This window comes from Macroventuria anomochaeta (genome assembly GCF_010093625.1).
Source record: "Macroventuria anomochaeta strain CBS 525.71 unplaced genomic scaffold BU25scaffold_2, whole genome shotgun sequence".
Taxonomy (NCBI): Eukaryota; Fungi; Ascomycota; class Dothideomycetes; order Pleosporales; family Didymellaceae; genus Macroventuria; species Macroventuria anomochaeta.
In genome coordinates, this window is record NW_022985363.1 from 1,599,231 (window position 1) to 1,623,380 (window position 24,150).

Below are 24,150 nucleotides of genomic sequence, written 5' to 3' on the forward strand. Positions count from 1 at the left end.
GTAATGAAGACAACTTCGATGTGGTGCAAACGCTTTGGCGATAACTCAATCGTGCTTCTCTTGTGGTTACGTGTTGGTTTAAGACTGTGTCAATACAAAGGCAGAGTGTCGAGACAGGAAGGAATGATTGAGGAGGAGAGCGCTTCACAGGGGCACTACAGGTCAGATCTAAGAGTCTAAAAGAAAACAATGATAGTTTGCCAAAAACCGTTGATATTGCTCAAAACGGACAGCTCTCGACACTCACTCACTAGGCGCCCTAGTTCGTAAAGTAACATCTCGTTATTACGAAATAGCTGTCTAGGATGGCAGCTCGAATAGCACGTGCTGAAAAGAATATCTTACATTATTCCTGATCTGGCGCGTTTACCTGGATGTCTAAGCGTGCGGACAGGCGGTTTTGAGGGTTGTCAATAATATCAATAACCGCCAATACACGAACCAATGTGCATTAGGAGTCTCACCCCTCGGGGTCTTCAGCCTCCGTCAGCGTCGTACCTCCACTAAAGTATGCTACAAAAGACTAAGACACAGACGAATCAGAACTACTAAATCAGTTTTACCTGGACTGTGGTTGATGAGGTTGCTATTTCAATGCATGATGAGAAACACGAATCATATCTTGACTCATTCTTGACATCTATTTTGGTGTTCAAGACGCGTTTACAAAGAAGCGAATCAGCTCGATTGTCATTTCGCGCTTCTTTCAGTATGGAGATCAGGGTCTAGAATCGATATCCATAGCACTACCACCAGCAGATTTGTTGCAAGGATGGCTTCTAACTCAATCAGAGGATGCTAACTTGGTCAATTGAATCGTCGTCGGTCGTTGTGATCGTCTGAGTAGTTCCCTGCCGTCTATTCATATCTTCCAACCTTCACTTCAAATCTAATCGTGCTCGGTGATTGTCGCTTGGGTACTAAGGATAATGAAATCGCCTAGTACATTAATGGATGTCCGACTCCTTCATCTCACGAACTGCCCAGTATCTCCGAATTGTGCTTTTTTTTGTTCTCAACTCGAGCGCTCTTTGAACACGTCAGGCTTGGCTCTTGAGGCTGAGCTGAACACAACAGCCGAAGACGACGTGGCTGTAGCTGCCGAGTTAGCTAAAGGCCTTCCCTGAGGGTTGCTGGCGGTTCACTAGTTATACCGACGCCTAAAAGATTGGTGGTGGCTGGTGTTGGTAAAGGGATGCTGGAGCTCATTTATCCATCCTGCAACGACAATGACAGCAGATTCAATTCTGGGCAGGATGTGATATAGACGATGGAAAACCCGAGGTAATTGTAAAGGGTAACTCTCACCACTAATAAATGGGTCTGGTCACTAGCGACTTTTAGTGCGGGGGCTTCGAATTTACATAAGCAATATCTGATTGGTGGAAACGCAACAAGTTTAGCGCTCAAAGCACAATACCAGGACCGGATAAGACTAGCCCCTGCGCCACAAGCTGTTTCTGACCTGACTTTATTCAACCCAAGTCATTATTATTATTGTTGTTGCTCCCTTCCCTTCCAGTCCTAATCCGAGCTCTTGGCTCCTCTTATCAGACATCGGTCTTGCTCATAGCCTACTGGTTAATTCAGGCATGCTTCGAGTCGAGCTGCAGTCGCGTCATCTCACTCAACCATTCGCCTCAAATAATACTGATGCGGTGACTGAGCAATCTGAACCTGTTGAACCTGTTACAATCAGAGATTGAAATTCAAGATGTAAGTTTGATAAATTGATTGCTGAACCGAAGTTGTCTTAGTATCGCTAGGCACCAGCCTTGACTCTCAGCTTACTAACCCAAACAGAACTCAGCCTGCCTCTCTCCTCCGACCTCTTTCTAGAATGGGCCTACCTGTCCCTGAGATCGTAGCGCAACAAGCACAAGCTACCACTGCTGCCAACACCGATCCCACCAATCCCACGACACCCAATCCCTTCCTCCACGAGATTGACCTCACCGATCAAGAGCTGGCCGAGGACGATGTGCCTCTTCCTGCCTACGGTGAGATATATGGCGAGATCCGCGACGAGAAGAACGGCACGGACACCAGTGCCAGTGTCAACGACGATGGTCGTGTCAACATCCGCATTAACCACTTCAACTGCCGTTTATCCCAGATCTTTACTCCTGCTTTAGATCAACACATCCAGGATGCCCAAGATAGTCGCCCACCTGCTCCCGCATTTATTCCTCCATCTCTAGGAAGCTCGGGGGGAGTTTCCCCACCTCCGCGCCTGAACATCGTCATCCAGGTCGTGGGCTCTCGCGGAGATGTCCAACCCTTCGTTGCCTTAGGGAAGGTCTTGAAAGATACCTACGGTCATCGCGTACGTCTCGCAACTCACCCCACATTCAAAGACTTTGCCCAGGAGAATGGCCTAGAGTTCTTTAGCATTGGCGGCGACCCAACCCGGCTCATGGCCTTCATGGTCAAGAATCCCGGCCTCAGGCCGGGATTTCGCAGTGTAGCAAGTGGAGACGTCGGCCAGCGAAGAAAAGATGTTGCTGAGTACATTCAAGGCTGCTGGCGATCATGTTACCAAGCCGATGACAGAACCGATGATAACCCTCATGAGCCCATCAGGAATAACAGGGGTACCAAGCCTACGGCAAAACACTTCGTTGCCGACTGCATAATCGCCAATCCTCCAAGTTTCGCTCATATTCATTGCGCAGAAAAGCTAGGCATTCCGCTTCATATCATGTTCACTATGCCGTATTCTCCTACGCAGGCCTTCCCCCATCCCCTGGCTAACATTCAATCCTCGAATGCCGATCCTCAACTCACTAATTACATCAGCTACGCCATGATCGAAATTCTCTCGTGGCAGGTCCTAGGTGATATTATTAATCGGTTTCGCGCAAAGTGTTTAAATCTAGACCCCGTAAGTAGGATCTGGGGCCCAGGGATGCTCCAGCGTCTCAAGATTCCTCACACCTACTGCTGGTCACCGGCCCTGATACCTAAACCGACAGACTGGGGCTCACATATATCCATCTCCGGATTCTACTTTCTCAACTTGGCGTCTAACTACTCCCCTGTTCCGGACTTACTGGCATTTCTCAAAAGCGGTCCACCTCCTGTCTACATAGGGTTTGGGAGCATTGTTCTAGACAATCCAAATGCGATGACAGAACTTGTTTTCGAGGCCGCGAGGAAGACTGGTCAGCGTGTACTCCTCTCTAAAGGCTGGGGTGGCATGGGTGCAGATGAGCTACGTATTCCCAATGGCGTTTTTATGCTAGGCAACGTACCACATGACTGGCTCTTCAAGCAAGTCTCGTGCGTCGTCCACCATGGTGGTGCAGGAACCACGGCAGCAGGCCTCACCGCAGGCCGGCCGACTGTCGTCGTTCCTTTCTTTGGGGACCAGCTTTTCTGGGGCGCTATGGTCGCGCGAGCAGGCGCAGGCCCCGATCCGATCCCGCACAAACGACTTACAGCAGACAAATTAGTCGATGCTATCAACTTTTGTCTAAGACCCGAAAGTCTGGAACGTGCCAAAGAATTGGCCAGCAAAATCGCGGCGGAGCAAGGCTGCGACATGGGTGCTCAGTCGGTCCATCAGTTTCTCGAGCCTGACCGACTCCGTTGCACCCTTGCACCATCTCGAGCTAGTGTGTGGCGTATCAAACGCACAAAGGTCAGGTTAAGCGCTTTTGCTGCCTGTACTTTAGCGAATGCAAATCTATTGGATTTCCAGGACTTGAAGCTCTTTAGACCGCAAGAGCATTATATCGACGAAGGTCCCTGGGATCCAATATCTGGTGGGTTTACCGCATTTTTGGGGGCGGTCGGCGGCATGATGATGGGGCTGGCCGATGTTCCCTCTGAGACCTGGAGAGCTGTGCAGATTCCGGTTGGGCGCAGCCGACAGCAGTCCCAAGCTTCGTTGTCAAAAGTCGCGAGTAAAAGCAAGGCCTCATACATAGGGAAAAACTCAGCTTCACTGACTTCGCTTGGACAGAGTGAAACGACCTTGAACACAGAGAACTCTCTTGCTCATGTTCAGAGTCCCCCAAACCTCTCTGGTCGGTCCACCCCCACTTCGATGGTCGGTCGAACCTCTGTATCTGGTCCATCGCAAGGCTATATGAGTCCCAAACAAGACGACGATAGCCTAAGTCGTTCCCGCAGTCGTCATGAATTCAGTCCCAGCAAAGACCCCGATATGCTGCGCCCCACTGGCGTACACATGAGCAAAGGGGCTGGGCGTTTTGTAAAGGCAATCGTTCAAGGACCTGTGGATATCTCTGTGAACCTCACAAGAGGGATGCACAATATCCCTAAGCTTTGGGGAGATGACACCATGCGTCCTCAGGAAAGGGTGACCGATTTCAGGTCAGGCGTCAAGGCAGTGGGAAGAGAGTTTGGCTTTGGCTTCTACGATGGCATAACTGGCTTGGTCACTCAGCCTTGGAAAGGCGCCCGGGAAAAGGGCGCCAGCGGCTTCATCAAAGGAGTCGGCAAAGGGGTCGGAGGGTTCCTAGTCAAGCCGGGCGCGGCCTGTCTTGGTATTTTGAGTCATACGATGCAAGGAGTCAACAAGGAAATGCAGAAGTTGTTTGGCAGTGATGTGCAGAATTACGTCATTGCGTCTAGGGCAGCTCAAGGGTACGAGGATTGGCTGCAGAGCTCTGATGCAGAAAAGCAAGATGTCATTGTCCGGTGGAAGCAGATCCAGAAAGATCTAAAGAAAAAGGGCAAGCCTGATAAGATGGAGCGAGAAGCCCGGGAAAGGCAGCAAAAGGCGGATTTAAAAGTTACAAAAGACCGACAAAACGGTGAATATACTGTGAGATCCGCTCAATCTGTCAACAGTGCAGATGCTGAGGTTCAAGATCTCCGCAATGCCGCGCTCGCCAATGGTGATTCACTATCTCCTCTGCGTACTGCCAACGCGGCACCTGGAATGTCATCAACAGCGGTTGAGGTCACGTCTCGCGAAGACGAACAAGAGGATGCCGATATGAAACTAGCGATTCAGGAATCACTGGCGATGCAGGCGACCAGCGCAGCCGAAGCTCATCAACGCGCAAGCATCCGTGGAAGGGACTCAAATCTGGATCTTTACCATGAAGACGATGAGGAATTCGATGAGGAACTGAAGCGGGAAAGAAGAGAATTTGAAGCGATATCGGAGAGGGCGGCAGCTATAACTGGTAGGATGATCGACCGTCAGCAACCTCCTGCGTATGATCCAGGGCATCTCGCGGGCACCTTGCGAAGTGAGTTCGAAGCAGAACAAAAGGGACAGCAGGGGGCGAAGACTGCAGAAGAGAAGATAGAAGAAGAGATCGTGATGGTGTACATCAAGAAGCAGAGCCTTTTAGAAGTACACCATCAGAACAAGGGCAAGGGATGTGGATCATCGTTAGAGGATGAGGACGATGAAGACTTGCAGAAGACCTTGAAGTTGAGTATGCAAGAATGTGCAGATCGATACGGCAAGTCTTCAAGGACATGATCAATTATGGGTTTCTTATGAATTAACGAACTCAAAACACTAAAGCTCAAAGTCTTGGCCTGTCTGAATTTCTGCTTCTGGCTATCTTTGCAATGCGCAGTCATCCAAGAGCTGGGTATTCAATGTTAACGGCGCTGAACGAGCACACACACCTAGGCATAAAAGAGGGGTAACAAGCACAACGGCACATAAAAGCAGGAAAAACCGATGAAGCGCAAATGATTAAGCACAAGAAACGGACCTCAACAACTCACGGGAAAATTGCGAGGCGCTGAAGAGCAGACCTCGAACGCGGGTGAGAAATCTAATGCATCAAAATAATCACGACAGGAGCAGAATGGGCGTCTGCGAAGTGGGACAGGAAACCTCAATAACTGATCTTTGGCCCGTCAGCATCCTACTATTATATCATACAGTCCACACCGAACCGCTTCACCCACCAAGGATGGGATCAAGAATATTTGGCATACACAGTTTCAAGACTACGTGCACAACACTGACTACGAGACCCCAGATGTAAGATCGCAACGGGTGAGCAAACGATAACGACCGAGAAGAGCTAATGTTAAGCCTAGTCGGTACACGGGCAAGGCCCCTGAGAGTGATGCAGAGCAACTAACGTAACGCGGGGGGCACGGTGCTCTTCCCCGCTGCATCATTATTCCCTTTTCGCCACCGTTTTCCTTTATCCTATTATTCACCCGCGTCAAAGCGCGCGTCCTTGCCCCCTGTCCTACTAGCTCAATATGGTTAATGGTCTGAAATAACTCAAAACCCTAACGTAAAGCACCACCGAGCCGGCCAAACAAGGGAACCGACCACTTTCTCTTGACACGACCATGTCATGTTACAAAATCATGACTTAGTCACTATCAAACAAGGTGCCAGCATTTCGAGCGTTGTGCCCAGTCGTAGACCACCTGCACCCCGAGTCTTCTTGGATGGCTGAGCTGCCACAGACGCCTCAGCAGCACCCTGCGCTGCTACCTCACCATACTCTATTTTGCCACCTTGCTGAATTCGCTTTCGTTTACACGCTCTTCTCTTGGTCATTTCTGCTAATTGCTCTTCAAGTTCAGAAATCCAGGCAGCTTGAGGCGCGTTTCGGTGCAGTATCAGTTTACCACCTTTGATAATCTGAGGGAAGCCAGCCTCGGCAGTAACAGGCGATCGAGTAAAGGAGTCGCTTACAAGCTTTGACTGAGATCCAAATTCATGCGTGTTGCTTGGAGTCTTTGATTGCCATAATTCGCCTGCATGATAGGCTTAAGGGCAAGAATTATCCTGCCTTCTCTCTATGATATGCGCGTAGTGTTGGGGCATATCGTGTTGAGTGTGAAGATGGTCGTGCCAAGAGAAAGTGGCTGGTTCCCCGGTTTGGCCGGCTTGGTGGTGCTTTACGTTACATGATTAATTTTACATGAAACCAACCAATGTCAATAATTGAATCCTGCAGGTGCGCCTAATGCCAATCTGGTTCGTCGGGTTCAATAGATTGCAACGACTTGTTCTTTGAGTGAGTAGGTAGGCACGGTTAGAGGCATGAGATGTCCACATGCGGATTCAAATGCATGACGCAAGTGGAAAGGCTTCTCTTCGCCTGTGCCATATGGACATAAAACCTCGTGACTCAAGGGCAAGCAGACGACGCTGGTGGTTGATCTGTTGGAGCTTGGTAACAGACTGATGGTCACGTGACTGCTGATCAACTAGCAAGACACACGTGCGTGCTCGTTCACGAGCGACACCCCTGTTCTATTGGATCAAACCGGACTGCTTGTCAGCGAGCAGTACCCTATCGTACAGTATATAGCTAGTAGGAATACTGCCCTTATGGCAGTGTGTTCAACCTTGTCAATTAACATTGTTATGGGAATCTGTTGCAGTAAGTCAGGGGGAACTGCGCGAAGCAGTTGAATTAGTATATTGTGTTGTTCTCGTTCATTGTTTTTTGGTTGCCTCTCACCCGACAGTCCTGTTTACATGACGTATGTCTCGTGCAATCAAGAGCAGGAGGTACTTGTTGAAACAGGCAAGGGCACTGCACCAAAACACATGGAACACATGGCCTCCTTACTCCATAGACCGTCACAGTCACTCTCATGGCAGGTGAGGTTGGACAGGCAGGAGCACCCTAACCGTGACATACCCCAAACCGTGACAGATTTCCTTATGTATAGCTCCACTCCGTAGCATGTAGAATAGTCAGTTTAATCCGTCAATATCTTCCCACACGCGTACTTTACACGCTGTCCGACAGTATCTGAACTGCAGGGTCCATCTTTCTCCACCCCCATCAGTGTCATGGACGGCTGCACCGGTTGAGTTGGTCACATATGTTGCGGCGTGGGCCGCTGTGGTATACTGATAGCTACGGTAAACAATAACGTAGGACTATCGGGTCGATGGAAGACTGCGCTGAATTGCTATTTAGCTAGGAGATGACGAATATATATCTGACCTCAAGCCAGTGACCTGTCACACACGAGACTAGGGTAGTCTGTCGGGCATACAGTCAGACCTTGTCGGGGATCGTGAGTGATCCGTACGCATGTGGGACGAATTGCAGGATTAAACTGAGGTTGTATTGGGTGAAGCTACGGACAGTATGTATAGGTGAGTAGCTGTAAACAACGCTAGTGTGACGTGGCAGTCACTCTCATGGCAGGTGAGGTTCGACAGGCAAGAGCGCCCTGAACCGTGACAGACCTTGTACAGACCAACCAATACCGCAACAGTATATGCCGTCTTTGCCTACAATAAACACATTCCCCGATTTTGAACCTCTTCGCGCTGACCAGACCTTGATAGTTACAAGCCCAACAATACCGTGGATGTTGCTTATGGGTATCCAATAATGGGTGGCGTTTGTGTGAAGCTTGTTATGCCGGTCTTCCTCGTTGCTGGTGATCTGTTCCCATATGTAGGCCAAGTCTCTTGGCCTATGATGTAAACTTCAGATGACTTGAGTTCTTAGATGCTATCTACGAGCATTGAGGTGTTACTAATATAGACACCTGCAACAAAGGAACAAGCAAGACACAAAGAAACAATCTATTTAGACGTGGGATGAAAGCGGCTGAAACCAACAAAGTCCCAACGCTTGTTGAGTCGGACAAGATACTCTAGTGTACCGAATCGCAGCCGTGAGTTGTTGCTGAACTTGAAGCTGACATAGCAGTTGCCTCGGTTGATGTTGCTGCTGCGTTAGAAGCTCTTTGGTGTTAGGAGAGCACCAGTGGGGAGCTCAAGACTTCAAATACATCAACCCTAGGGCTGCACTGTCGCAGTTGAGCGCAGACACACCGTAGTAGCTCAAGGTTTGGAACATCTCGTTGTTGGAAGGTGAAGTTGACTTAGGATACTCCAGTGCAAGACGACGCACTGGCTCAGTGACTCTGTACTTGTCAGGCTTCAGCATCACAACAGTGAACCTATCCCCGTCTAGCATGCCATCAATCAGGCTACGTATCATGCTTGATGGACAGTAAGCTTCTGATTTCAAGGAGAAGCGAGTGGATTGGAGTGTACACACTTGGACTCGCGTGACGGTGTCTGGGTGGTTGAGCTTAGTCTGAGCATTTGTGTAGTATAGCTCTTCAAACTCCCGTACAAATTGTCTGGCAAGACTATAGATAGTGGTAACATCGTGTGGCTGGATTGTACGGTTGAACAAGAGTGCGTAAAGCTTGCTGAGAAGCTTGAATTTTGCCCAGTATGCTGATGGTATTGCTCCGCAAAGCAGTGCTGGCCCACAGACAAGTAGCCAGGCTTTCAATTCTGCGGTCTTCCAATTTGTGGTTGTTGTCTTTTCACCCACAGCACGCATTGGAGGGCTTACGTGTATTGGCACTGTGTATCGCGCATCCCTGAGGGCATTGTTAATGCGTATCCTGCCTGCCAGGCTTACTTGGTAGGCACCTCCGTCCCTTACTCCTTGGTTTGAGTCTCTCAAATTCCATCCCCAGAGGAGCTGGATGATGTCTTTGGTGATATTGTATGCCATGAGATGCATGATATCAGTAGGAAAGCTCTCTGGCCAGTATAGGGTGTCAAGGTTGCGAAGAACGCTGCGCCGAGCTATCCCTCTGTACTTGCCGTTAGGGTTCTTGTTAATGTCATCTGCCAGTCGTCTGGGCAACACTGGTTTGTTGATATTGTTACTGGTGTGAGTCAGGTCATAAATACTTACACCATCTGGCTTAGAGGCCTCCATCTCGCACATCCGACATGGCTACTTCACATTGCTAGGCTCTTTCGTACTCATGGCTTTGGCCACCCAACAACTGTCCCCTGTAACAAGTATCAAGTGCACTCGTAGTCTGAACACTGGATCTTTTGATCTGGTTGCTTCAAGCGCAGGGATGCCTGTGGGATGAGACAGGACACTGAATTCGTCCACCGGAGGTTGCAGAAACGTATCAAGCGTGCTGTTGCTATACCCACCAGGAACAATCATGGCAAGGATCGTATTGGCCTTGGTGAACTGCACATGTGGTCGGAGGTTTAGAACATACACAAATACAGCCATGACCTTGTGTAGGGCTCTTACATTGTCGTTTGTTGGTAAGGAGGACCTCATCCAGAGCCATCTGACAAGCGATTTCCCGCGGTTCAAGTAGGTAACCGTCGACCTTGAGACGCCTGAAAATCCTTCTGCCGGTCCATTCTGTCATCTCCCTGGCATGGCATTTGTGTATGCACCGTAGTAGGGCTGCAGTTCGTATGCCCTTGCCCGATTCTTGTATCGATGCAGTAGCCGTGGGCCAATCTTGATGTGGTTATATTGCGCAATGGGCCGCTCCTCCTCTGTAGGGTCGTTAAAATCTGCTCTAAGTTTGTATCGTGGTCGAAGACAATGCTTGCATCCCCTGAGTTCAGCATACTGGCCCTGAACGCCAAGTGACCTGCTTCGCAGCAATCAATCTTCATTGTGGGTATATTGGCTGCCCGCCCCACTGCCCTGCTGTATGTCTTGCCATCGTGTATTGGGATGGTGTACAAGGTTTCCATAATGTCCCTGAACTCTTGCCACGCCAGCCGCCCAATGCGACGATAGAAGCGGTGCGTTTGACTGTACGAGAGTAGGTTGCGCACATCATTAGGGTCAAGGTCATCATCCCTGTTGTTATTGTTGCCTGAACTGTCTTGGTTGCTGTCAGGGGGGTTCTCGTGTACATCAAATGAGCCACTGGCATTGTTTGACTAGTTGTGCACATTGCGAGCATTGTCGTCAGCGTTAGATCATCCCCATCTTCTGCGTTGGCATGGTCTTGGTCTCCCAGTGCGGCATCTAGTGTCAGAGAAGGTGTAGAGCTTGTTGAACCTTCGCTATCACCATCGTAGGCGGACAATTGCATCTTCTCGGTCTTGGGATCATGTGCAAGCGCCAGCTCATCGGCTGTGAAAGTACTGGTATCCCCGCCACGTATGGCTATGAGCACGTGTCTGCGCAATGTCCGAGTCGATATGTGATATGTACCAGGTCAACGACGAGGGAAATTGGTACATTGACAAAGGTATACCCGATCATCTGTCTCATTCATGGGGTGAATGTTGATTTGGCAAGGACACTAGGTGATTCAACATCAATTAGATTATGATCCTGAAGGTTTGTTAGTGGTGCCCTTGGAAAGTCCCTCTGCTGACCAGCCTGGAGGTGTGATCATGTCACGGTTTGGGGTGCTCCTGCCTGTCATACCTCACCTGCCATGAGAGTGACTGCCTCGTCACACAAGCGTTGTTTACAGCTACTCACCTATATATACTGTTCGTAGCTTCAATCAATACAACCTCAGCACAATCTTCAACTTCTTCCTTTGCGTACAGTTCTTCACTGAACTCTGACAGATCATCAATGCTGATATTGGAGAGCTTGTGGAAGAGTTGGACGAGGAGCAAACCCATGGTGCAACTACCTGAGCAAAGGAGCTGCATTCTAACGGGTCCTAACATGCCCAAAATCGGCTTAGTTTTTGGCGGAGCACATGCTGCGGAGTAGAGTCTGTAGGCCGAGACTCAGTTATTACATCACCAACCACGCCTCACACCACAATTGCTCATCTCTTTATCAATCTCTGCTACCAATAGCATCCCAACAGATGGCAACACAGCTGTTGTCGAGGCTGGATTAATGGTAAATTTTGAGATTCAAACACGAGAAACCCTATAATGAATACCATGTCCTTGCAATCTATATGTCGATGTACTCCCTCAAAGACACATCCTACAAAGTAGTTCTGTTGGAGCAGTCAAAACGGACACAGGCATAGAGAAGGTGTAACTGCATGAGTAGTGTCGGTCGGAGGCTGTGGTCAATGATTGAATTACTATCTGTGTTGTCCGATGGTGTTTTTGTACAGGAGCTCTCGGCTCAGAGGTAAGTGCACTTGCCTTCGGGCAGTGCCTTCCTCAATAGAATATCATGTGACTTAGGCCACGTATTTACAGAAGGAGATGGTCTAACCTACGGTGACGCGGCAAGACCCCAGTGGTTGACTCATGGCTCCATCCTGGACGATATCAACACGGCGCAGCGACGAATACCACCGGTACCATACGGATTAGAGTTCAGTCAACTGTACGCAAAGGGAAGAAGCTGAAGATTATACGGAGGTTGTATTGGGTGAAGCTACAAATAGTATATATATGTAGGTAGCTGTAAACAACTGTTGCAGTAAATGCAATAAGTGAAGGTGTAACCGCGCAGGGCAGTAAGTCAGGGGTAACCGCGCGAAGCAGTAAAATCAGTATATTCTGTTGTGTTGTTGTTCAGTGTTCCGTCTCTCACTCGACCCCCAGCGGGGTCTGTTTACATGACGTATCTGTCGTTCAGACAGAAAGTGCTATTGGAACAGGCAAGAGCACTGCACCAGCACACGTGGCAGACATGACCGCTTCACTCCATAAACCGTCACAACAACGCTAGTGTGACGTGGCAGTCACTCTCATGACAGGTGAGGTACGACAGGCAGGAGCACCCCAAACCGTGACAAATTGTCATCAGACACTATGACGGCAAGACGTTCAGTCAGGATCACAGATGTGCTATGACTGTTGCCGACAAGCTGATGTCCCCTGGGTACGGCTTAGAGTTCCTTTCACGCTTCGATGGCAATTGGATGGCGAGAGCCTTGCTGCATCATGCCTGGAGGGACTATCGGTCCAGGTATAACAGAAGGGTGACAGGGCATCCGCGTTTGATTGAAATATACAACGGAGACTTGACTACAGCACATCTTGGAGCAAAGGGGTGGAAGAGCAATTTTGGCGGTATGAGGAGGAGCTGGATGGTGCAGGAAGCTGGCACTGTACGTCGGGTCCCGAGTGTTAGACGGATGCGACAGTGCCCTGGATATGGCCTATACCAACTCAAAACAGACTGGATACGAGGAGTAGACGAAGGCTATTCACGATATCGCCATGATCAACAAAGTTGCATCATACAAGAACCTGATGCGCCACAACGCTCCAGGCAGACCAATATAGGAATAGGAAATCTCTCCGATGCACTGGGTAAACCCGTATAAACTACAATTCAGAGGAAGGGCATAACGACATGTTTACATCCCCAACTCCGTCGGATCATGACGACAGCAACGTGTCTACAACAGGTGCACAAAACGGTGGTGTACCAATGGATGAACTGGCTCGAGTGAGGCCGCGTGCGCAGCGATTGACCTGCTCATGCAGGACGCAAGGTTGGCCCTGACCAAGGTAGCAATGGGCACAGTTCTTGCCTGTCAAGAGAGTTGAGCCCTTAGTGTTTTCGTTGAGCTGCCAGAACTCAAAGTCCTTGACCATGCAGTAGGTGCATCGCTTGTCACCCTCCGTCTTCACACCTGCAATGGCGTACATTGCCACACATGATTATACTGACCATGACAGGCTTTGTTGGCATTGCAGATGGCTTCAGCATATTTAAACCACCACTTTCCCTCATACTGATGTGTAATGCTATTTCTTGTCTACTCCTTTCGGGCCAGCGGACTTGCCCAATAAGGGGCTCCAGTTGTACTGGAACCAAAGCTGCTGAGGAAGTGACTCCTATTTCTGAGCCACCTGTTTCCGCATGCCAGGCCCATATGGGCATGTGTACAAGTACATCACGCCATCTTGAACAAACTCGAGGATTCAATCTGTGTCCAGACTGTATGTGTGTTAGCAAGCACTCTGACACAAGGACGACCACCTACTCAATTCACTCATCTTTTGGCCATACGGCCCCTCCCACGTGGTTCTTGATAACCACCGGTCACTATCCTCAGTGCTCACCCATGACGGATTGCAAATCACTTTCCTGTTCTATGTGCCATTGGTACGCCTGGGGCCAGGTGATACTGGCTATCAAATGCACGGTTGAACGACCTTCTGTTACATATTGAGGCTCAGTTGGCTCACAGTAGGGAAGAGGAGACCAAGAAAGAGAGCAATGATGGTGAGCCAGTTGAGCTGACCGCCATTACAAGGAGCCTAGTTACTGTTTGCAACATAGTCCTTGCGGGGTTTGTTCTTCAGCTAACCAACCAGCTCCCCCACAATCACGAAGGTCTCCCAGTCATCTTCCTGGGCCCCAATTCAACAGGTGGTGGCGCTGGGGTGGTCAAGGATGGGGCAGCAGCAATGTAGAAGCATTGTTTGAAGATGACAATATGGGGACGGACTAGCCCTCAGTGGGCAAGTTCTTACGACACCGCTTCCCTTACTAGTAGCCTTATTTGCAATCAAAATGCTAAGACACACTCATTTAACCCTGTAAAAGATCCTTTCACACGACAAACTCGCGCTGAAGTTGTGAAGTTGTTTGTTGTGTTGTAAAAAGAGGCCAAAGCCGGTCCAAGGCACAAACATGAGTTTTGGATTGACGCTTAGTTTCCACAACCACATCACAGATATACAGCTAACTAAAAGTTCTTCGAGCAATGACTATTTAAACAGCTTCAGCAGTTTCATGTTGGAAAAATAACATGGTGGTGTTGCAGTTGCCCAGTCAAACTAGCAACAACAGGCCTTGGATGCTTGCCGGAACACCACCAGGACCTAATAATCAACACAACCTAAGCATCTTAATAATTCGTATCGGCTATTATATTGGACATGAATGTGCAAGGCCAATTAGAAGTTGGTAGTGATGGTGAGATGCCGTTTGTGTGTGCCAGGTTTGATGCATGCATTGATGCAATCAGGCAGCAAATGCTCGCCCACAACACCACAATCAGATCTTGTATGTATAATTACAGCTTTATGGAAACATCATTCAATGGAAAAATAGGAACATCGCAATGGAGGGGTGATGTGATGCTATGGTCACAAAAAAATGGAGAAAGATTTATGTTAAAAAAGAATGTTAGGATATTGGAATGTCTTGAGGTAGCAACACTACCCCTTGTACAAGTCTTTTTTATAGGTTCAATTCACATAAGGAGCAGTTCTTTTTGTTGCAGATGAAGCGTTGATACATATACTAACTACAATTGTTACAATCCGTTAGGATGTGCTAAGAAGGATTCGGGTACAGGTGCGAGAATCAATAGGGATGCATCTGTCATTACCAACCGTTAGAATGCTAAATGAACTTAAGCCATTACATGCCATTAGGACGCGGAATTACTATAGTGGGTGTGAATTCCACCAATTCTATTAAACCCAGCATGATACATGACAACCCCACCCAACGCTACGTTATCAGATGGTGCTGCAACCTTCACGGTACATTCCTACAGGCCCTTTCAGGCCCGTTACGTGCCCTTAGGATGCTTGCACAGGGTTCAGGTACCTGGGGTATGATACATCGAGCGTGCTTACACCACAGGTACACCAAGCGTTGTTCATAGGGATTCCCACTGTGACGGTTTATGGAGTGAGATCATGTGTGCCACGTGTATTGGTGCAGTGCTCTTGCCCTTTCCGACAAGCACCTTCTGCCCTTGATTGCACAAGACATACGTCATGTAAACAGACCCTGATGACAGTCGAGTGAGGTACAATTTGTGAGGGTGGATCGTGAGTGATCAGCGCGGAAGAATTAAAGGATTGCACTGAGGTTACATTGGGTGAAGCTACGAATAGTACGTATAGGTAAGTAGCTGTAAACAACGCTAGGGTGACGTGGCAGTCACTCTCATGGCAGGTGAGGTATGACAGGCAGGAGCACCCTAAACCGTGACACAATCACAGAACAAGAACAACACCATATACTAATTTTACTTCTTTGCGCGGTTCCCCCCTGACTTATTACCTTGCGTGTTTACAGCTTCATTTATTGCATTTAATGCAACACCCACGCTATCATTCACTTTGCCTCAGACGTCGGCCCAAAGAACGTCGCATCATCACCATCGTCTTGATGGAGACCGCTTGTGAAGCTGACGAATATGGTCATTCAACTGTGCGGCAAATGAGTGCCAGACAGAGCTTGCAACATATTCAAAACTATGATCAAGAGAGTATGCCCCTCCTCGCCCACCCTCTCTCTACAGATGACGATGAGTTTGATCGTGACGATTACACGAACGACTTTGCTCATCTACTCAGGTACCACAGACCTTCAATAGAATGGATACTTATTTCCTATCTCATCATGGCCCTGATCTTTGACAGTATTGTTACTCCCAGGTGCGGAGGAAGGCGAAGGCTGAGGAGCGCGTCCAAATTGATGCACGGAAAGCAGAGAGAGCTCGCCTTCGGCAGGAGCGCAACGCTTCAAAAGCCATACAATTGTCCCAAAAGGGCAAAAGAAAGGCTTCACAAGCTCACCAGGCAAACAATCGTTCGAACGTGTGAAAACTGGTGATGTTGGTGGTGCTCCTTCTTCAGCGCCGCCCCCATCCCCACCACACAAACTCACAACGCGCGCACGCAGCATTAGGCTTCCAGCAAAATTAAGTAGCACATCTTCTTTGCAATCAATCAATTACTACAACACTACATCAGTTCGTGAGAATAGCTATTGTAGGTGGCTCTACAGCCTGAATCCACGCATTGGGTGCACGGACACGGTACTTCGCAACTATTTCCGGATCTGGTGCGAGTTGCGAGAATATAACCCTTGCCAAAACTCATGTTACACGGCATAGTTAGCCCCTACCATAGTCGTTAGATGTCTATAAAATATGTATTTGCTCCAGTTGTACGTTCAGTTGTATACCTTTGGCAAACCGTCGCCACCAGAGTTTCGTGTCGATATTGGTGTTTTACCAAACAGACCCTTAGTCAGCCATTTCCCTTACCTTATTCGAGCTTAAACCCCTCTTCTTTACGCCACGCCATACTCCTCACCTCTTCAGCCGTCATTCAACGTGCTCGTCGTACTCTCTCAAATTCCAACACAGGTCGCTGTACATCATGGCCGTGACCATGGCGGAAAACAGAATGCTCAACCTTGCACTGCGAGCGCTGCAGGTTATCTGTGCCATCGTTGTTATGGGAACAGACGGCTACGGTACGAAAACCATTGTAACCTACGCTTTCGACGCACTCTTGAGTCTAACTCCATCGTCTAGCTATCAACGTGTATCGTGGCTACAGCTCCCACGTCGATACCCATTGGGGTGGGTTCACCGCCTGGAACGGCGTCCCGAACGCATGGGGCTTTTTGCTATTCTGCGCTGCATGGACAGTTCTGGTGGTCATCTTCCAACTCGTCGCTGGAAATGCGCTTACGCATCGCCCATTGGTCGGATACATCAGTGTCGCTGTTGAGGTGGTGGCGCTCATTTCATGGTTCGCTGGTTGGATTGCCGTGGCTGTCAATATTGGGACCCGTGCATGTGCAACAGGATATGTTGGCTGTGGTGCACTCAAGGCGGCGACAGTGTTTGGTGCGGTCGAGTGGCTGCTTTTCATGGTCACCACATTCCTGGCTATTTCACTGTTCCTAAACAGCAAGCGCCAGGTAAGGACGTCGAAGACCTGAAATACTGTACAGGGTCAAGCAGTGGCGTAAAATCTTATGGACATCAGAACCATTAAGAGGGTTCTAGACGATTGTAAGCCTCGTCGTCTTCTCTAAAAGACAATTTGGCACTGGGCCGGCTGGTGGCCCTGTTATCAGGCAACCATGGGACTAGTATCAGGAGCAAAGCGTGAACAACTTTATTACGAATTATGATACACATATAGTATAACCTTCCATGATTGGTTAAACTTCTCACCGTTGCAAGTGGGACGATGCATGATGAATGATATCTGTCACGATCAGGCACGTGTGACCTTGTTCGTCAAAATTACGTGTAAGCACGCACTATCATGCTGCGTGAAAGCCGAACTGGCCGACACTTGGCTTGTTATACCGGTTTTGCTTTGCCCGCGACTTTGGACCTGGAACATTTGACTTGACATGCCCTTCGTTTTTCATTAAAGATGCGGGAGTCACTCTCATGCAATCATATATACAGCTAAGAGCTGGGGCTATACGATTTCATGCAAAGCCTGGACAAAGGTAAAGGTGTGCGAGTGTCGTGCAAATGTATGGACTGTGAGCGGGCGCCGAAGAGCGGCGATATGTGCCCATTCACCCAAGGTCGATCCCGATCACGTAGAATTTCATCATAAGACATGACTAAGCACCACAGAAGACAATATACAAGGCTGAGTATCTAGTATGTACTGATCATTAAACAAAGGGCCAAAAATCGCTAAACCCCAGACGAAACGCCTTGTTGTTACCTCGTGCAAATGTATCCCTGCGCATCAGCTTGATCGGTTCGCCGCAGCGATGGATCCAAATCCAGTCCACTTAACTCCCAAATTGAGTTAGCAATAATGAAGATGCGGATCCGACAGCATCATCGGTAAGATTACGATGAATCAGTAGAAGTATGGGCTTCATCTTCATCGTCAACCTCGACGGGTTTATCAGCCGACCCATTCCTATTTATCGCGCCGTTGTCTCCATTGTCTCTGTGGTTCTGCCCATTATTCAAGTCATCCAACTGCTCCATGCCTATGACTTCGGGAAATATTTGACCCCATAGCCAGATGGCTTGCTTGAAGACACGTTCGCAAGCTGACATTTCCGCTCGGCCGTTGCCTGTTGTCTGAACCATAGCGAGCTCGTCGACGATTGATCTACATGCATCTACGAAGCGGCCAAAGTTTTCTGATTTCCAGTTTTCGATGACTGCTTCGCGGAGGGCAGTGGTGTGGCCATCCCTTGGTGTTGCTTGTCCGCCGTAGGAGGTTGCGGGTGCGCCTGATGGTAGAAAGTAAGAAGGAAAGAAATAAGAGTTTTGCTGTGGTGTTGGCGTGGTTCGGGTGATGAATGTGGCTGCATAGGAGCAGGAATTGTAAAATAGCTGGAAGCTAGTCAGTTGACAGCAACCAGCAACATTATAGTACGACTTACAATTTCAATGGCCCACAGAACTACCATGCCCTCAAGCAGTGTTGCAGAAGGACTTGAAGCGCTATTGAAAAGATCGACGAATCCTTTGGTAGGTGGTTTCGGTTCGTCAAAATTCACCCCCAATCCATACTTGCGCTTAGTAGCATCAAGAAAATCCAGCTCCTTCTTCATATTACTCACCGCAGAGCACAGTAAGTCCAGACACCGGAACGTTGAATCGCGTTCTAGATTGGCGGTTTCCGGTATTCGGATCTTACCTATAAGTGCTCCGGTAAACGATACAAGTGATCGTGAGATAAACCCAATCTGCGCTAGCCACTCATTGAGAGCATTCTCAGTAAGCATTCCACAACCCGCATGTGACAAGAAGGTGTGATGAGTAGCGCTCGTCAGTAACGCTTCGTTATGAACTAGGAGGTATTGAGCTAATGAAGGCGCCTCTGCAGACTGTGCTGTTTGAGGTAGGAACGGTCTCGGACCAGGATCACTGGGTGTCATTCCATTAGAAGAACGATTTGGACCATGGCGATTGATCAGCAGATCAGGGTTTGGTTTTGCACCGTTCCAGGCGGGTGGTTTCTCATTTTGCTGTTCGTTGGGAGCGAGGGTCCCACTTGTCAACAGCTCTGCACCTTCAGCGGTTGACAGAAATTCCTTGCATTGAATCAGATGCTCTGCCTGTCGGGTAGCATTCTTCGCTCGTACGAAGCCACAGCTGTGGCATCGCACTCGTGCGCACTACTAAAGTCATCAGAGAACTTTTCGGGTCTCTACGTTCTAGGTATAGCCTACCTTATGACCAAGACTATCGTCGAAGAATTCGTCAAAATACTTGCTCACATTTACCGTCCATCGTGGTCGCTGCATTGTTGGTGTAGAACTTGTTCTTGGAGGAGGAGACGAATTGTCCACATCGTAAGAGTCGCCGATTGCTCGTCTGCCAGTCGCGTTGTATGAATTCGGCGGGGCCAATTCTTGACCGTTCCCTGCGGCCCTCCACGCTGTGTATTCCGGGCAGATCTGGAGATGCGCCTGAAGACAGCGGTAAGCTTGGCCGATTTTAGATCGAACTTGTGCATCGAGGGATCTGACCTTCTTGCGATTTAGAACTCTGGCGCTTCCTTGCCAGCGCCTGCAATGAATGCACTGAACGGTCCCTCCTAAATTGACACTGTCGATTTGCTCAAACTGCGGGATCCCTTAACGTTTGTACATCATGATGCAATGAGCTTGCGCATAGTACCTGACTGTGTGTGTACGTGTCTGTCGGCCGGGGCATGACACTCTCATGAGACACAGTGCCTCCTTGTCAACACCGGAGCGATGTGGGTAATGATTATCGCGACGATTACAGGGCAGATACACGGCTAGTGGGAGTTGAAAACTCAAAGAGGAATTGAGGGATGAGTAATTTCAATTCTGCCGAGCGGGCCGAGCTTGCTTACCTCAGACGTAACACCTTTGTCTGGGGTAGACCGTGGGTTGCCGCCTAATGCCAGGGGTGTGTAATTCTATCTCCAGGTTCGTGAGTTTAGTCGCAAGCGCAGCCTAGCCTCAATTGGGCTCGTGCTAGTGCAGTCATGACTCGTCCAGGTGTGGATACCACATCCTTCTGGGGCGCTTCAAAAGCTGAAATTAAAACGATGGGGTGCGCTATATCCGCAATTAAAAGCAAGAATCATTCGAGGGTGGGGCCGTTCAAGACAACGCGGTGTTCGAGGCCCCGCCTGACTGATTGGTGGATTTTGGGTTTCGCTTTGTCAATAACGAAGGGACGAGGGAACTGAAGTAAGGAGGCTCACTTGTCTGACTCAACGTGCAATCCTGGCAAACTTGCGTGTCAACTCAGATAATACACCGCACAAGGCCGAGTTCGTCAGGTTCGCAGGTCCCCTCAATTATGTGGACCCTAGAGTCCCCGAGCTACTAGCTTCGCTTAGTCATTAGTGGCTCCTTAGTGGTGCGGCTGCCATACTGGAGCGTCTCCGTAGACCGAACGGGCCGAGCCGCGCATCAGAGGCTTAAATGAATCTACATCAGCCTCACAAGACCTGGTCCGTGTTTGAAAGTTCAAGCTTTCAAACAGTTGACTGAACCTCCATCGATCTTTGTCCATATATGTGTCGCAGAAGCAGGAGCTTGTATAAATATGACCATATAACGGATCGGAAACATTGCCCATGGCGACAAAGAGTGCATATCGTAGCGTAATGTTTTTAGAGCTCTCAATGTGTTTGTTCTCGAGACCTCCTTGAATGCATGTCCGTCTGGAGTACCCGAGCCCATATTTCGCGCGTGGCATGTTTTTTGGCGCTTCAATGCGTCTGTAAGCCTGATTTGACACTTGTATGTCTTTTACTGAACTGAAGCAAAAAGGGGCAGCAGACCGCCACTAAAGACAGCTGCAGAAGTGACATGGCATTGTGATATGTTGCAAGCCGCATCCAAAAGCGATATAGCCATTGCATGTCTCGCCACGCAAGTTCAAGATTTGGGAGCGTATGCTTGGAGACCGAACGGCCAAGTGTGAAGCAGGAACTAGTCCAGAGAATCCAAACAACAAAGCAGTCAATATCTACATGCAGAAACGTAACAAAAATGCGCTCACCCAACACGTGGCCTACCCGATGCCTAGTACTTAAAGCCACCAGCCCGAGTGCTCCACAATCCATCAGGATCAACCTGCTTCTGCAGGGTCTTGAACTTGTTATAGTCCTTGTAGCTCTGCATGACGGGCTGATCCCACATGGCATCGTTAAGGAACAATGGCATATACATATTTTCCGGCATCCCGGCCTCGGCAATCCACTTGGGTACCACCTCGTCCAGCCACGACGTAAGCTGCCTAGCGATTCCGTGCGCCAGGTCGTCATCGTCCGATAAGTTCCACGCTCCTTGGAAGATGAGAATAATGCGATCGGGATCCGAAGCGGTGAGACCCATGGCGTTTCCCCCTTTGGTTGCGGAGATCTTGCCAAAGAGGGCGGGAAAAGGCTGGAAGTCGACACTGAACTGGATGGCGCGGATGAGCGGCGGTATGCTAAGGAATTGGGTGGTTAGTTCGGCGAGCTTGTCACGGATCTCCTTGTACATCTGGGGGCGAGCTGGAATGTGCGGGATAGTATAGGTCTCGTGAGTGTTAGTGGATAGACCGAGCATGGGTATAAGAAGTCTTACGCGGAAGAATGAACGAGCGTTTAACAGTCCAACAGGGTCACCGTTCTTTTTCAACTAGACGCAGTCAGCTCATAAACAGCATCGCATATCTCGGCTCTGCACTTACTAGCTCGGAGTACTTTTGTGTCGTGGGCTTGCAGGCCGAAGAGACTTTGATGAAGTCGGCAAAAGGGCCTGACGTCGGTGGAGTAGGGTTATCGTAAAAGTAAAAGACCAGCTTCAGCTTGACGCCAGCGGCAAAAACTAGATCAGAAAAGATGATGGCAGCCTTTGGATCCTGGGCACCTTGGGCAGTAAAGTCGTGCAAAACAGCATACAGCTGATCAGCTTTGCTTTCATCGTAGACACAAGAGCCGCCCCAGACATTACCAAGGTGGTGAACTTTGGCTTTGAATTGGGTAACGATGCCAAATTGGCCTCCAGATCCACGCATGGCTTGCGCGAGGTCGGGGTGTTTCTTGGCGTCGACGTTGACAATGGAGCCGTTCGCCATGACGGTTTCCCATCCGATGATGTTCTAGCACTAGTCAGTCTGATTCTCAATGGTGTCGTGCAGGAACTAACATCAGAAGCAAGCCCTTCTTGAGCATTGAGGAAAGAGAGACCTCCTCCCAAGAGCAGTCCACCGACGCCAACAAGGCCTAAGTTAAGTCAGTCTAGACAATGATACACTGGTACAAAGTCGTACCGAGTCTTCCTCCAGCAATGGCAACACCGCTCTTCTCGAGCTCGCTGATGACATCGTTCCATTCTCCTCCCGGTTTAACATAGGCAACATCCTCTTCCGCATCGTATCTCGCTCCGACCAGGTCAGTCATTGCAATGACTACACCGTCTTGGACAGTAGAGTGACCTTTGTTCGGGTCATGGCCTCCACTGCGCGTAGCGAATTGTACAGTCGGGTACTTATTCAGGATCTTGACAGCGTCGGACACATCCTGAGCAGAGTTTGGCTGAACAATGCATGCGGGATCGACTTCACGGAGGTTGGTAGCCCAGTATTGTTGCGTCTCATACTCGTATTCTAGCTGGAGGAAGCCAGGAGTCAGAACTTTACCAGGAAGAGCATTTTTGAGATCTGTGCAGGCTTTGTTCGTAGCCTCGCTGGGATCACCAAGAACTGACTGGGCTCCCAAAAGCAGAGTCACAAATGCGAGAGATGCTGACTTGCCCATGGTGGACGTGGGATGGAGTGGGAAAAAGAGTGGAAAAGATCGACCGTGATGGAATCTCTCTGAAATGACTACTTTGTGCGAAAACCTCATTATATACCCCCGTCACCTCCCCCAAGGCTGGATCGAGATGTGGCCGTATTTATTTCTGATATGACGGAGAGCTCCAGTACGTGTGAGGCATTGGGAGATAGGGCCGGAACTAGTGCATGGAGCCTGAATGAACCATACAATATGGTGATATGAAAGCGAAGAAGGGTCGTATCCATCGCGGACCTCTGGTGGCTTAAGGAAATCGGTACATGTTGGCCCATATCTCCATCGCTCAATAGAGTATTCGTTTAGCCCAGATGAGGCAAAGATATTGGACCCCATCGACAATGTTCTGATGCTAATCTGCGGTACATGATTACGGTTATGATGACAGCACTAGGAGTGGGCCCTCGTTCAGGTTATGAAAGAGAGACGAGTGTTCTAGGTATGCGCTAGTATCGTATCGCACCCCCCGGTCCGTTCCCTAGCCAAGACAGCACCCTGGCGCATGGCGCCAATTACGATCTCGTACCCCCACAATGCGTCCAACGAAGGAGGTCCACCGCTGACCCGCTGTTTTTCCACTGATGAATGTGGCTTTTCCTATCATCCACGCAACACAGCACGCAGCTATAACAGTTTTCACAATACCTTGTGCACACGTGATAGACCAGAGGAAAGCCTGTACACGTAAAAGCACTGCACACAGATAAGTTCAATGCCTGTAAGCTTGCTAGCAGGTGAACATAATACAAGGATTCAACTCCTGCCATTTTCACGAGTTTAAGTGGGCTGTTGATATGTGCTAGGGAGGGTGAGCATGCTCGCGGCCTGTCCATGTTTGATGAGGGCAAACAATCTTAAGGTCTTAGCCTCCTTACGTAGGCAGTCCACCTTTTGAGAACTGAGAGTAACCACCCAATACAGCGTTATTTAAAGCTATTCAGTTACTTGTT

General features: G+C 49.1%; 6 protein-coding genes across 6 annotated transcripts; 2 read left to right on the forward strand and 4 right to left on the reverse strand.

The window, feature by feature from the left end:
• Positions 1–1,493: 1,493 nt before the first annotated feature.
• BU25DRAFT_383165 (glycosyltransferase family 1 protein) lies at positions 1,494–5,467 on the forward strand (the record flags this gene model as incomplete). The annotated part of the gene is made up of 2 exons (XM_033704268.1): positions 1,494–1,716; positions 1,804–5,467. The coding sequence occupies exon 2, from the start codon at positions 1,841–1,843 to the stop codon at positions 5,465–5,467; it is 3,627 nt and encodes a 1,208-aa protein (XP_033567299.1). The 5' UTR covers positions 1,494–1,716; positions 1,804–1,840.
• An 832-nt stretch (positions 5,468–6,299) lies between these two features.
• Positions 6,300–6,898, reverse strand: BU25DRAFT_406365 (uncharacterized protein). Its single transcript, XM_033705256.1, has one exon. The coding sequence runs from the start codon at positions 6,518–6,520 to the stop codon at positions 6,323–6,325; it is 198 nt and encodes a 65-aa protein (XP_033567300.1). The 5' UTR covers positions 6,521–6,898; the 3' UTR covers positions 6,300–6,322.
• Positions 6,899–8,714: 1,816 nt separating this feature from the next.
• Positions 8,715–9,482, reverse strand: BU25DRAFT_417631 (uncharacterized protein; the record flags this gene model as incomplete). The annotated part of the gene is made up of 1 exon (XM_033707820.1): positions 8,715–9,482. One exon carries the CDS (start codon positions 9,480–9,482, stop codon positions 8,715–8,717), a length of 768 nt encoding a protein of 255 aa, XP_033567301.1.
• Positions 9,483–16,767: 7,285 nt separating this feature from the next.
• On the forward strand, positions 16,768–17,411 carry BU25DRAFT_436708 (uncharacterized protein; the record flags this gene model as incomplete). The annotated part of the gene is made up of 3 exons (XM_033708964.1): positions 16,768–16,907; positions 16,969–17,360; positions 17,394–17,411. The coding sequence occupies exons 1-3, from the start codon at positions 16,811–16,813 to the stop codon at positions 17,409–17,411; spliced, it is 507 nt and encodes a 168-aa protein (XP_033567302.1). The 5' UTR covers positions 16,768–16,810.
• Positions 17,412–18,107: 696 nt separating this feature from the next.
• BU25DRAFT_406368 (uncharacterized protein) lies at positions 18,108–20,178 on the reverse strand. The gene is made up of 5 exons (XM_033705257.1): positions 20,056–20,178; positions 19,905–20,000; positions 19,605–19,844; positions 18,813–19,550; positions 18,108–18,762 (listed from the first exon to the last, which is right to left on the reverse strand). The coding sequence occupies exons 1-5, from the start codon at positions 20,089–20,091 to the stop codon at positions 18,265–18,267; spliced, it is 1,608 nt and encodes a 535-aa protein (XP_033567303.1). The 5' UTR covers positions 20,092–20,178; the 3' UTR covers positions 18,108–18,264.
• A 1,071-nt stretch (positions 20,179–21,249) lies between these two features.
• Positions 21,250–23,571, reverse strand: BU25DRAFT_406369 (FAD binding domain-containing protein). Its single transcript, XM_033705258.1, has 5 exons — positions 22,678–23,571; positions 22,554–22,630; positions 22,096–22,506; positions 21,990–22,043; positions 21,250–21,941 (listed from the first exon to the last, which is right to left on the reverse strand). The coding sequence occupies exons 1-5, from the start codon at positions 23,162–23,164 to the stop codon at positions 21,444–21,446; spliced, it is 1,527 nt and encodes a 508-aa protein (XP_033567304.1). The 5' UTR covers positions 23,165–23,571; the 3' UTR covers positions 21,250–21,443.
• Positions 23,572–24,150: the final 579 nt, after the last annotated feature.

Bases quoted from the DNA above. Each gene is read 5' to 3' on its own strand.
- BU25DRAFT_406368 (XM_033705257.1), bottom strand. From the start codon at position 20,091: ATGCCCCGGCCGACAGACACGTACACACACAGTCAG. The intron at 20,001-20,055 runs GTACTATGCGCA...GGGATCCCGCAG, and splicing joins ACACGTACACACACAGTCAG to TTTGAGCAAATCGACAGTGT. The intron at 19,551-19,604 runs GTAGGCTATACC...TGACTTTAGTAG, and splicing joins ACGATAGTCTTGGTCATAAG to TGCGCACGAGTGCGATGCCA.
- BU25DRAFT_406365 (XM_033705256.1), bottom strand. From the start codon at position 6,520: ATGACCAAGAGAAGAGCGTGTAAACGAAAGCGAATTCAGCAAGGTGGC.
- BU25DRAFT_406369 (XM_033705258.1), bottom strand. From the start codon at position 23,164: ATGGGCAAGTCAGCATCTCTCGCATTTGTGACTCTGCTTTTGGGAGCC. The intron at 22,507-22,553 runs GTTAGTTCCTGC...GACTAGTGCTAG, and splicing joins AAGAAGGGCTTGCTTCTGAT to AACATCATCGGATGGGAAAC. The intron at 21,942-21,989 runs GTAAGACTTCTT...AACACTCACGAG, and splicing joins ACGCTCGTTCATTCTTCCGC to ACCTATACTATCCCGCACAT.